General features: G+C 38.0%; 1 protein-coding gene across 1 annotated transcript in view; it reads left to right on the top strand.

Moving 5' to 3' along the window:
- Nucleotides 1-7,640, top strand: part of CDS1 (CDP-diacylglycerol synthase 1) — a 67,044-nt gene extending 59,404 nt beyond the window's left edge. Inside the window, exons 12-13 of the mRNA XM_072755766.1 lie at nt 617-720; nt 4,845-7,640. Of these exons, the coding sequence (XP_072611867.1) occupies nt 617-720; nt 4,845-4,974 (234 nt within the window). The 3' untranslated portion in view covers nt 4,975-7,640. The remainder of the gene's footprint in view (nt 1-616; nt 721-4,844) is intronic.
- Nucleotides 7,641-13,174: the final 5,534 nt, after the last annotated feature.

The raw sequence follows: 13,174 nt of genomic DNA, 5'->3' as shown, positions 1-13,174 counted from the left end.
ATCTTTCATTTCCATATCCTTAGCACTCAGACATGTGGATATATCTATAGAATCCATTCAAGAGACTTATTAACCATTCCGTCAGTTTGGCCATTTAATGGACTAATGTGTCCCAGATGATCTATTTTGATTTTCTTTTTACCCCAATGCTTAAAGGATACTTATTATAGTAGCAAAATATTTACTTCAGAGTAGAAACTACTAGGATAAACACGAGTTAGAACTAGTTGTACATTGATCAACAACACTAAAAACTCCTCAAATAATTTCTGCTTACACAGAAAAGTAAGCTACAGTATTAGATTAATAGCCGATAACACTTTTGATTTAGAAAAAGCTTTATTAAGTAAAAAAAAGTTAGTGCTAGATTTAATTAATAATCAGTATTACTTGAATGCTATTGGTCAATTCGGGAATCATTCTAGTGTGTGTACATATTTGAAAGATGTGGTTTTAACTTGTGAGACATGTTCTAGTAGTTAGTGAAAAAATCCCGTAGTAAAGTATTTCCCTTAGAGCCCCATGATGCCAAAGAGGCATTTGCAGGTAGGAGTTTAATAGCAGTTGATTTTTTGAAAATTTGCTCATATGTTTGTTTGTTTGTTTGTTTCTGAAGGATTTTGCAAACACCATTCCTGGACATGGCGGGATAATGGACAGATTTGATTGTCAGTATTTGATGGCGACTTTTGTGCATGTGTACATCACAAGTTTTATAAGGTACTTTTAGATCTTTTACAAAAGGTTTTATTAGATGATTTCTTTGAGTTCTCATTTCCATAGGCATTAATTTGAACTAGTTACTTTTCCTGTCAGTGGTAATTTATGATATAAAAAGGGAATGGTGGCCCCCAGAGTTTGTGTCACATTATAGCCCTGAGAGGTATGATTAAGAAGAAATAATGAAATCATAATTATTTTGCACACATTTGAACAACTTAAATAGTATATGTCCTGATCTTTAATAGGACCAAGGTAAAATCTGGGTAATGTGGATGGATTGAAACATCAGATTTTTCATTTTCAGTGGTATTACAATGATAGTGAACACAAAGTAAAAAGATCCAGTCCACCAGTTATTGCTGAGTGCCTGTGATGTGCTGGGGAATGTTCTAGGCATGGATGTAGCAAAGGACCAAACAAAAGCCCTGCCCTCAGAGCTTACATTCTTACTGGGGAGTTGGAGAGAGAAGGGGCAGAAACAGAAAACAAACCTAGTTTGTTAGGTGGTGGTAAGTGTCAGAGAAAAAGAAAGCAAGTCAGGCGATTATGGTTGTGTGGGGGATGAAGAGGTGGGGTGAGTGGAGGGGGTGTTGCTTTTTTATATAGGGTGGCTTATTCTTGTTATTAAACCTTAAGCTTTTGGATCTGCCCTAAAATGTTAGTTTGGAGTGTGAAAGCAAACCTCAACGACCACACATTAACTTTATTTTCCATGGTCTCTACTAAGTGCTTGACCACAGAAAATATGTATTTCCTTCATAAAGTATTTAGAATGAAACTCATATTTGTAGACCCCTAAACACATATTTTAATATATACCCAGAGGAGTGTAGGAATTTTGAATTAATTTTTATTTTTCTTGAGCAGTCTTGTTAGGAGTTTATTTCACTAATCTTGTCAAAGAATCAAATTCTGGGTTTGTTAACTTTCTGTTTCATTGATGTCCACTTGCATCTTTCGTTCCTTCATCTTTCTGTAGATGTGATTTGCTGTTGCTTTTTGAGTTTCTTGAGATAAAGCTTAGATTTTGATCATTAGCCTTCTTGTCTAATAGATTCATCTAATAGAGACATCCCTCTTAAGTACTACCTTATTCTCATCTTACATGTTATGTTTGCATTTTCATTATCAGTTAAAAATATTTCCTCATTTTCAGTATGGTATCTTCTTTTTTTTTGGTATCTTCTTTAACATATGGATTATTTAGATGTGTATTGATTGCTTTCCAAACAAATGCAGATTTTCTTATTCTCTTTCCTTTATTGACTTTTGCCTTCTTTCCACTGTGGTCAGAAAACATACTCTTTATTATTTCAGTTTTTAATATATATGGAGACTTGTTTTGTGCCCCTGCATATTATCTGTTCAGGTATATGTTTATATACCCATGGAACAAGTGTGCCTTCTGCCGGTTAGGGATGTAGGGTTGACTGATTGTTTGCTTTGTTTTATCCATTTTTTCATTATTTCAAGAAGAGAGCTTTGTCAAAATCTCCCACCATGATTGGTTATTTTATTTTATTTTATTTTATTTTATTTTATTTGAGAGAGAGAGAGAGAGAGAGAGAGAGAGAGAGCAAGCACACATGAAAGCACACAAGAAGGGAGGGGCAGAGGGAGAGAAAGAATCCCAAGCAGCTTCCACGCCCAGTGAGAAGCCCAATGCAGGCCAACCTTGCAACCCGTGAGATCATGACCTGAGCTGAAATCAAGAGTTGGATGCTCAACCAACTGAACCACCCAGGTGCACCTCTCTCACTGTGATTGGAAATTTATCTATTCTTAGTCTGCCAGTTTTTGCTTTACATATTTTGAGGTGGTTTTAGGTGCATGCAAATTTAGAGTGTCATATCTCCCTATTGACTTGCTCCTAATGTCATTAAATGACATCCATCTTGATATATTACTTGCTCAAAGCCTGTCTTTTTGGATATTAGAAGAATGGCATCAGCCTTCTTTTGGTATTTATATAGTGTTGTTAGTATTTATATAATGTTTCTTTGTTGATCCTTTTATTTTTAGCATTTCTTTATCCTTTTTGTCCTCTAACAAGCATATACCTTGGTTTTAGTTTTTTTTATTTTTTTGGTAACCCAGATGACCACCTTTTTTTTTTTTTTTTAAGATTTTATTTATTTATTTGAGATACAGCAAGAGAGAGCACAAGTTGGGGGAGAGGCAGAGAGAGAGGGAGAAGCAGGCTCTCCACTGAGCAGGGAGCCTGTCACGGGGCTCAATCCCGGGACCCTGAGATCGTGAATCGAGCTAAAAGCAGATGCTTAACCAACTGAGCCACTCAGGCATACCCAACCTTTGTTTTTTTAAATTGGAGTGTTTAATCTATTTATATGATTCATTTACCGATATATCTGAGTATTAGTCATTAATGCTTAAAATCCTTGGAACTCTGTTTTCAGATGGTGGCAGCTTTTAGGGCATTAACTCACATTTTTTTTATCCAGCAATTCTCTCAGCAGAGAAAAGTCATGCTGAGCCATGCTGTCTACCATTTGAAAGCAAATATTTAGACTATTAGAAATACAGGGCTAGTGCCAGGGTGCATCTAGCTGGGAGCACCTGCTGACATAATTTTGCATTTAGCTGAACTTGCTATAGTACTCTTCCTTTTCCCTGTGGGTCCCTACTCTGGGTTTGTTATGAAGTTGCTGAATCTTTTGAAGACATGGAAGACAAGCTGTGCCCTGACTTAAATAGATATTGGCTGTGAGAGACATATGGCCACACTTTTGGCAAATGAGTTGAGCCACGTGCAAGAAGGTAACCCATGGAATGGCTAATCTGTGCTATTGTGAGATTTTTTTTTTGGGGGGGGTGCAATTTTTTAAATAAAGCTTTTGTTGTGATATCCCTATATAGCAGACATTCCTTTTGTTGCTGGGTTTTCTATTTCCTGGAATTCCATTTGAACTGAACAAATTCAGTTCAAAGTTGTGATTTGTAGATCATAAATTTAGTTACCCTGTGTAAACGTCTTTCTCAGAATTTGGTGCCATTCTCCATATATCATTTATGTCTTGCTTTTTTCCATTGGATTTTACTAATCTCTCTTTATAAAAAGTTAACCATAATCTCTTTTTCTCATTCAAATGGGCTGTAGAAATTGCAGAGAACAATACGTATACACTAAAATCTGAATTAGGTTCATTCTGAATTTGAGAAAATAGCCCTCTAGAAGATCCCACATGTGTAAACGGCCTGAATTCTAGAGTCCAGGGGATGGAAAGTTAGGAACCCCTGACTGTCAAAGTGTCAGAGCAGGGAAAGGGTAAGAGTCCTGGTTAGGACCTTTCCTGAGTCCCAGCGCAGCTTTGAAGGTTGGGAAGAGGAGGCCTGGAGCAGGGATGCTGGGGGAGCTGCGGAGGAGCCCCCCCACCCCCCCAAGCGCTGGTCATTGAGATGTCCCTTAGAGAGGAGGGGGAGCTCACCGCATCACTGCCTTGTGGCTTCAGTTCTGCCTGGCCTCGTTGCCTCACTACTGGGCCTGCAAGGGGCAGGCTGCCTGCCTCCTCCTCCTCCCATCAGCTAGAAAGGAGGAGGATGTTTCCTATATTGGGGTTCACCTAAGACTTTTTTTTGGACAAATCTGTAGGCCCTTAGTAGGGGCTTCAGTGCTAGATCAGCACCTTTGTGTGCTCTTCCCTTGAACGTTGGTAATACCCAGGGGAATTTCTTGGAGTTTCTTTGAAGCTAAAAATTTAAAGTATATTTTCATGTTCTCTTTTGGCTTATCTCCATCAACCAGGATTTTTGCTCCTTCCCTTACAGGTTAATTTTTGTGTCTTGTCCTGTCTCCACCTTAACTCAGGTTGTTCTTTGAGAAGCTTTGTAGAACTTAGATTTGCACCCCCTAGATTGCCTTGTGTTGTTCCTGGGGTTTGTGTTTGTGCATTCTTCCTAAATCTAGACCATATGCCTCTCAGTGCAGAATATTTCTGGGTCTTTTTCTCCCTCTGACATTAATGTTGGGCACTAAAGTGAGCTGATCAAGTAAAGATTGTTACTCTACACTTAACTGTACGGTTTACTTTCAATTGTGGGAATATGCTTCCCTTAGCTCTCTTAAAATAGCATGAACTTGGCCTTTTCTGCTTTGTTATCAGGGGTCCAAATCCCAGCAAAGTGCTACAGCAGCTGTTGGTGCTTCAACCAGAACAGCAGTTGAATATTTATAAAACCTTGAAGACTCATCTGATTGAGAAAGGAATCCTACAGCCCACCTTGAAGGTATAGCTGGATCCAGAAAGGGGAGGACTGACAATAAGGAATTCTACAGAAAAGCACTGGCAGATAAAATTTTGTGATTGTACAGAAAACTGGTTGAAAATGCAATAGATTGAAGTTTTACAGACACAAATGTTCCTTCTCGAAATTACTGTGAATATTTAGCACTTACTTGATCTAAGTTATGAAATAAGTAGCAAATTATCAGCAGAAGATCCTGTACTTTTTCTAAAGTGTATTTTCTGATGTTAACTTCCTTCCCCTGTCTTGGTAGGTTTCATAATGTAAAAAGACTTGTATTTTAAAGAGTCAAACAGAAAAAGAGTAAATTGAGGATGTCTTAAGATCAGATCTGGCATTGTGCCCTTTGCACAAATATTTACTTTTGTACTTGGAGCTGCTCTTGATTTTAACAAAATGTTTTATGTGAGGCACAATAGGATGTTAGTTCTCCTGCACTTCCTCCTCTTAGTCTGAAGTCCTTTCTGAAGGGCTAAGTTGGATCCAAAAAAAAAAAAAAAAAAAAACTTGTTCAATTTTCAAAGAAGTAAGTAATTATTTGCCTGGGAAAAACATTCCACTTTTAGGTAGGTTCAAAAAGAGCAGACATCAAACTCTACTCCTGATAAAATTGTTTGGAAAAACATGACACTAGCAAAAAAAATTTTCAAGAGAAACAAAGGAGAATTCTGCTATGAAGAACATAATGTACACATCCTCCACAGATTATCTCCACAGATGACAGCAGTTCAGAAGGCAGCGTAAGACAGTGGTGTGGAACCCAGGCCACCTCTTGGTTGAATTCTCTCCTTTTCCTTTTTTCCCAGTTAGCCGGTTTCTATCAGTTCTGTGGCCTCAAGCACATAAGATCAATATATAGGGTAACGAGTAGGGGTGGTGGCTGAAGCAGGGCAGGGGGTGCTTCGCTGAGCAAGAGTGGCCCATCCCCGATGAGGCTCTGCATGCCTGTGTCCTGGGGGCCTTCCTGCCAGTGCCCTGTGGGCTGCCCCTGTGCCACCCACAGGACACCCACCTGGGGAGAAGAGATTCAAGCTGGGACAACTCCATGGTAACAGTTAATCCTTGCTCCGTTCCTCTTTCACATCATGTCATTAAATCTGAGGACATCAGCTGATGATTTTTTTCTTCCAAGAATGAAAATCAAGCAGAAGTGACTCTCATCAAGAACAAAAAGCACACAAATGCCAAACCTTTCCTTTGTTGGACAGGACACTGTAACCGGATAAGAAATTTATTCTCATCAGTGAATGTAAATAAGCTGTAGTTGCTGTGTGCCCTCTACAACCGTATTTATTGTAGTGAACAGGTGGCACTAAACCTTCAGAAAATTGCCTAGTGCTCCTTGGCTCTTCAGAGAGGAGAAATTGATATATTTTAAAGAATGTTTTGCTAATGAAAAGAGTAAATATTTTTGTTTAAATCAGAAACAAATTTCAGTTATTTTATATTTCCGTTCTATACGTGAAATAAAAGATCACAGATCTGCCCAAGATCCGGGGATCTAAATCTGTAACTAGCAGCTTCATCATGCGCACTACATGATTTGTAGATATAGTTGAACTCAATACCAGGAGTCTGATTTCTTGGTTTGGCATGCACACAGTCAGTTCATCTGCACTGGATGTGTTCAGTCAGCGTTATTTCAGACCATCCGTCCCGAAAAACGTAGAATTGGCACTGGAAATGTTATTACAGGAGGGAATTATTCCTCTTAAAGTCAGGCTACCTACAGGTTTAATTTGCAGCATCTCTCACTTATATTTGCCACATTAAAAGCTCCAAGTGTTATCATAAAAGAATTTAGATTAGCAGAGGTTAAAAAATAAAATGGAAAACTTGTCACAAGAACTTACAGTAAAAACTTGGTGATTTATACAGTAAGAACTGCATGGAGATACACAGTTCCCTCCCCAATTTTTCTTTAAAGTAATTGGTGAGGCACTGCAATACAGAATTACAAGAAAGCATTACTGAATACGTGTATTATAAAATCAATAATATTATAAACAAAATATGAAGCTAGAAATATTTGGGGTCACAGTAAATAGCTTTCCTCAAATATACTTTTAGAGGTGGGAGTACATTATTCTGTATGTAAAAAAGTAAATTCTTAATTTTAACAGAGCTCTAACGATTGACTTTTTAGCGTACTTTTATAGCATGTATATTAAAATAGAATATATTTTAGCAAAAGATTGCCATGAAACCCTGATTTCGATCATTTTTATATTTGCACTGTGAAGAGAGCTTAAATTCCAGAGTGGGAATGTGGTGGCAGAAAAATAAAAGACTGGGGACTTCCTTCACAGTAATGGCTAATTCCAAATTTGCTATTTTTGGAGGTACTTGTACTAATTGCTTGACTTTTTAACCTGTGGGATGCAAATGTTTCCTCAGTGCTTTTCCCTTTGTGGTGGTTACATACACATTAACTGTCTGTGAATAAAAAGACCACACTTTTTGCTTTATTTATAATGTCTCTTCCTTGGTACTTTGGTTTGAACAAAGACTATCACCTTGTTCAGTGAAAAAACAAGTAGGAACAGTGGACATATACTGTATATGGGTGGGAGATGGCTTATTATTTGCATCAATAAGTTCTCTGAATCTTTTACTGAAATTGAGATAGGAAAATAAAATGGAAACAAATCACATTTTGACTTTGTTGTGCTATTTTCTCTTTGGAGAAGAATCATTCGTTCTAGCTAGTGTTTACAAAATGACCACAGATGTGTCAGCTTTGCATATTGTGTATATTCCACCGTCGACATCTGCAGCGGATCAGGGCTGGGATACATAGTTCTGTGTTTGTTGAAAGAAAGAGTTTGTTAATAGAAAGAGTACTTCGGGGGATCCTGGGTGGCTCAGTGGTTTACCGCCTGCCTTTGGCCCAGGGTGTGATCCTAGAGACCCAGGATCGAGTCCCATGTCGGGCTCCCTGCATGGAGCCTGCTTCTCCTTCTGCCTGTGTCTCTGCCTCTCTCTCACTCTCATGAATAAATAAAATCTTTTAAAAAAAAAATAGAAAGAGTACTTCATTTTTATATTTTCCACAGTTTGTAATTACACATTTAGTTTTGTGGATCTCTCATCTGGGCCCCATGAGAGCTTTAAGCTGATGGGTGCTGAATGGCATTGGTTTTGGTTATTCCCTGCCCACCCCAGTTTTCATTTTGCATGACTCTAAAATGGATGCCATCATTCCTAGTTCTTAGGGTTGTTTTAAGGATTAGGTAAAAAATTCGTACAAATGTACCATGATTTGTGTCCAGCATAGAGGAATCTGATGAGTAATCTTTTGTTACCTTCCTTCTTCCTGTTCCTCTTCTGTTGCCCATGTCCAGTGCAAAGTGACAGTCTAGTAGAACTGACCAGAAAGGAAACCACATTTGGCTGCTTATGATCTGGGTGGTGGTAACATTAAGGGTCCCCTGTATGGTAGACGGCCCACCGACTTACTTCAGCAAACCTACAGCGTTTCCTAGACACCCAGCACTGTGCTTTGTTCTGGCACCAAACAAGGTGGATGTTGACTGGGACAGTGAAATGTATAAACTGGAGGGAGAACACAGGAGATCACCATTCTGACCTCTACAGGCGGCTTAATGTTGCAGGAACCCACACACACGGATCTGAATCCCAGACCCTGATATTATGACCTGAGCCACAATCAAGATCAGATGCTCAACCAACTAAGCCATCCAGGCGTCCTGTCATGTCCATATATATATATATATGATAGCCATTTTGGCTGGGATATAGAGGTATCTCAAGGTGGTTTTATTTATCTGTTTAACCTTTCTAAAAAAATTTAATTTGCCAACATAGAGTATAACACCCAGTGCTCATCCCTTTGAAGATGGTTTTAGTTGCATTTCCCTATGGCTAATAGGGCTAAGCATCTTTTTTTGTGCTTATTTGGTATTTGTGTATCTTCCTTGGTGAAATGTCTATTCATATCTTTGCCCATTTTTACATGGGGGGGTAGTTTTCTTCGTACTGAGTTACAAGAGATCACTATATACCCTGGATGCGAAATCCTTATCAGATACATGACTTGCAATTATTTTCTCCCAGGCTGTGGTTTTTCACTTTTTGGTTTCTTTTTTTTCATTTTTAAGACTTTTTAGGATCCCTGGGTGGCGCAGCGGTTTGGCGCCTGCCTTTGGCCCAGGGCGCGATCCTGGAGACCCGGGATCGAATCCCACATCAGGCTCCTGGTGCATGGAGCCTGCTTCTCCCTCTGCCTGTGTCTCTGCCTCTCTCTCTCTCTCTGTATGACTATCATAAATAAATAAAAATTAAAAAAAAATAGTTTTTTTTTTAAAAAAAAGACTTTTTAAAGTTTAATCCTTTTATTGTTTTTAATTGTATTTAAATTCAATAAATTAACATATAACTGGTTTCAGAGGTAGAGATCAGTGATTCACCAGTCTTATGTAACACCCAGTGCTCATTACATCATGTGCCCTCAATGTCCATCGCCCAGTTACTCCACCCCTTCCCCTCCCCCACTCCAGCAACCCTCAGTTTGTTTCCGATGATTAATGAGTCTTTTATGATTTGTCTCCCTCTCTGGTTTCTTGTTTTATTTTTTTTCCTCTCTTCCGCTATGATCTTCTCTTTTGTTTCTTATGCTAAGCGAAATAAGTCAATCAGAGAAAAGCAAATATATTATCTCACTCATATGTGGAATTTAAAAAGTTTTTTAAAAGCTGTTTAAAGTTCACAGTAAAACTCAGGCAAAGGTACAGATATTTCCCATAAATCCTTTGTTCTGCATCCCGCCCATCTATCTGTCACCACATTCATAGTCTCCCTATTATTTACCTACCCAACCAGTCATGCATTTGTTGCAACTGATAAACTTGCACTGACACATCATAATCACCTAAGTAGAGTTTACATTAGGGTTCATTTTTGGTGTTGTACATTCTTTGGATTTGGAAAAAAGTATGATGCTATGTACCCATCATTGTGGTATTATTATACAGAGTATTTTCACTGCCCTAAAAATCATCTGTGCTTCCCGTATTCATTCCTTCCCATACCCCTAATCTGATCTTTTTGGGAATTATAGTTTTGCCTTTCCCAGAATGTCCTAGAGCTTGAATACAGTTGGAATCATACAGAAGCCTTTTCAAATTGGCTTCTTTCACTTAGTAGTATGCATTTAAGTTTCTTCCATGGCTTTTCATGGGTTAATAGCTCATTTCTTCTTAGTGCCAAATGATATTCCACTGTCTGGATATACCACAGTTTATCCATTCATCAATAAAGGACATCTTGCTTGCTTCCAAATTTTGGCAATTAAGAATAAAGCTGCTATAAACATCAGGTTTCTGGGTGGACATAATTTTTCATCTCCCTTGGATAAATATCAAGAATTGCAGTTGCTGGATCATACGGTATGAGTATGTTCAGTTTTGTAAGAAATTGCTAGGATGTCTTGCAACATGACTATATCATTTTGCATTCTTACCAGTTACTTAAACAAGACATTTGAAGGGAAAATGATCTAGGATTCATTTAGAGTATTTATGCCTAAAGACAGATTGCCTTCCATGTAATAGCTACATACAAAAAAGTTATAAGTTTGTCCTTGGTTTTACAATGAACAATGAAAAACATTAAAATTCTCTAATCAAGGAATGCAAGGATTTTTATGTTGTTCTTTTTTTCATTAAAGAATGAGAGCAAAGTAACTTCCTGGAATATAAAGCTAAGAGCTGAACGAGCATGCTATGAATGGAGAGAAGAGGTATTTTTAAAGAACAGTATTTCCCCCATCCATCTCCATTTGATGTTGATCAAAACATACCATTGGCCATTTAGTCACAAAAATGCAATATCCTTGTGCACATACATAGTTACTTTATGTATAATGAAGGAATTAGGAAGGAAAAAAATGAAAGAGAAAAACTACTGTAGTGGTTGGGAGGTGGCAGGACCAAACTGCAGTTTTCTAATTGAGAATGTCGTCTTGGTCTGGAGGAGCAGAGTCTGCAGTAAAGTAGCAGGCTCCTTTCTTAGTAGACACCTCTTATCTGCTGCTGGAACCCATCAACTGGATCTTCATCCTCCATCTCCGACAGTGCGGTGTGTCTGTTTCATGGACTGGTTCATGGAATTGGAATCTGATCCACTTCATTGACAAACCTTCCAAAGTAGCAGCAGCCCAACATGCTCCAGAAATCAACAGGTTTCTGATTCTGTATGAGAAATGAATATACAGCTGTTTTGGGCCGCTGAAATCAACTGGAAAGATGAAAAATCTTTGGGCTTTTTTTGTCAGCCATGAAGAGTGCCAGAAGCTCCTTAGCTGCCGCTTCACAAAAGAGGTACCAGGGCCACAGCCAACTGGCACATGAGCAGCACCAGGAGCGGCAGGAGGAGGCAGCAGTGGAGCATCTTTTCATATGCTTGTCATCTGTAGATCTTAAATGGTGAGATGCCTGTGAAGGTTTTTGACCCATTTTTTAATGGGTTTGTTTTCTTACTGTTAAGAATCTTTGTATATTTTGGATGATAGTCCTTTATCACATGTCTTTTGCAAATATTTTCTATCAGTCTGTGCCTTATCTTCTCATTCTCTTGACATTATTTTTTGCAGGACAAATTTTATTTATTATTTATTTTAAAGATTTATTTATTTATTTTAGAGAGTGTGTTTGCAGGGGAAGGGGAAAGGGTAGAGGGAGAGGGAGAGAGAAACTTCAGCAGACTCTGCACTGGGCCCGATGTGGGGCTTGATCTCACAATCCTGAGATTACCACCTGAGACCCTAGCTGAAACCAAGAGTCAGTCATTCAAATGACTGTGCCACCCAGGTGCCCTCAGAAATCTTTAGTAAAGTCCAGCGTATCGATTCCTTCTTTCATGAATTGTGCCTTTGATGTAGTAACTATGATGTAACAACAACTTAGATGTTGTCATTGCCATACCAGGTTACCTAGGTTTTATGTTATATTCTAGATTTATAGTTTTGCACTTTACATTTAGGTTTATGAGCCATTTTGAGGTAATTTTTGTAAAAGGTGTAACATCTATCTCTACACTCATTTTTTTTTTTTGCATATGTGTGTCCAGTTGTTCCACCACCCATTAGTATCTTTGCTCCATTATTATATCCTTTGCTGCTTTGTTGAAATCAGTTGACTATGTTCATGTGCTTCAACTTCTGAGCTCTGTGTACTGTTCCATTGATCTTGATCTGTATGTTTATTTTTTTTGCTACTACTACACTGTCTTGATTATTGTAGCAATAAGTATTTACTGTTTGCTATATGTAAGCTTCTGATTTACAACTTAATATAAGTAAGGCTTCAAGTTGTGTAGTGTCAGACTTCCAACATTGTTCTCCTATGATATTGTTCTGGGTCTTTTGCCTCTCTGTATAAATTTTAGAATCAGTTTATTGATATCCACAGAACAATTTGCTAGGATTTTAACTGGGATTGCAGTGAGTCTATAGATCAAGTTGAGAAGAACTGATATTTTGACAATATTGAGTCTTCCTATCCGTGAAGATGGAATATCTCTTGATTCTTTGATTTTGTGTGTCAGAATTTTGTGGTTTTCCTCATAGGGATCTTGTACATACTTTGTTAGGTTTATATCTAGGTATTTCATTTTGGGTATGCTCATGTAAATAGCATGGTTTTAATTTCAAGTTCCACTTCTTCATCATTGATTGTTAGGAAAATGATTAGGTTATGTATATTATCTTTATATCCTGCAACCTTTCTATACTTATTAGTTTTAGGAGGTTTTTCATCAATTTCTTTCAACTTTCTACATATGATCATGTCATCTGCCAACAAAGACAGTTTTATGCCTTTTCAAGCTGTATATTTTTCTTTTTCTCATCTTATTGCATAAGCTGGAACTTCCAGTATGATTTTGTAAAGGAGTGGTGAATGGGGACATCCTGCCTTGTAACTGATCTTAGTGGTGAAGCTCTGAGTTTCTCACCATTGAGTGTAATGTTAATTGTAGGTATTTTTAGTCCTCAGAGCAGACATTGTATGATGTCCATGTGAGCTTGAGAAGCATGTGTATTCTGCTGTTGTTGGGTGCAGTAGTCTGTAGACGTCAGTTATATTCAGTTGTTTGATGGGGTTGAGTTTAAGTGTGTCCTTGCTGATTTTCTGCCTGCTAGATCTATCCATTTCTGATACTTTCATGT

This window comes from Vulpes vulpes, chromosome 4 (genome assembly GCF_048418805.1).
Source record: "Vulpes vulpes isolate BD-2025 chromosome 4, VulVul3, whole genome shotgun sequence".
Classification (NCBI taxonomy): Eukaryota; Metazoa; Chordata; class Mammalia; order Carnivora; family Canidae; genus Vulpes; species Vulpes vulpes.
This window is presented reverse-complemented; position numbering and strand designations above follow the sequence as displayed.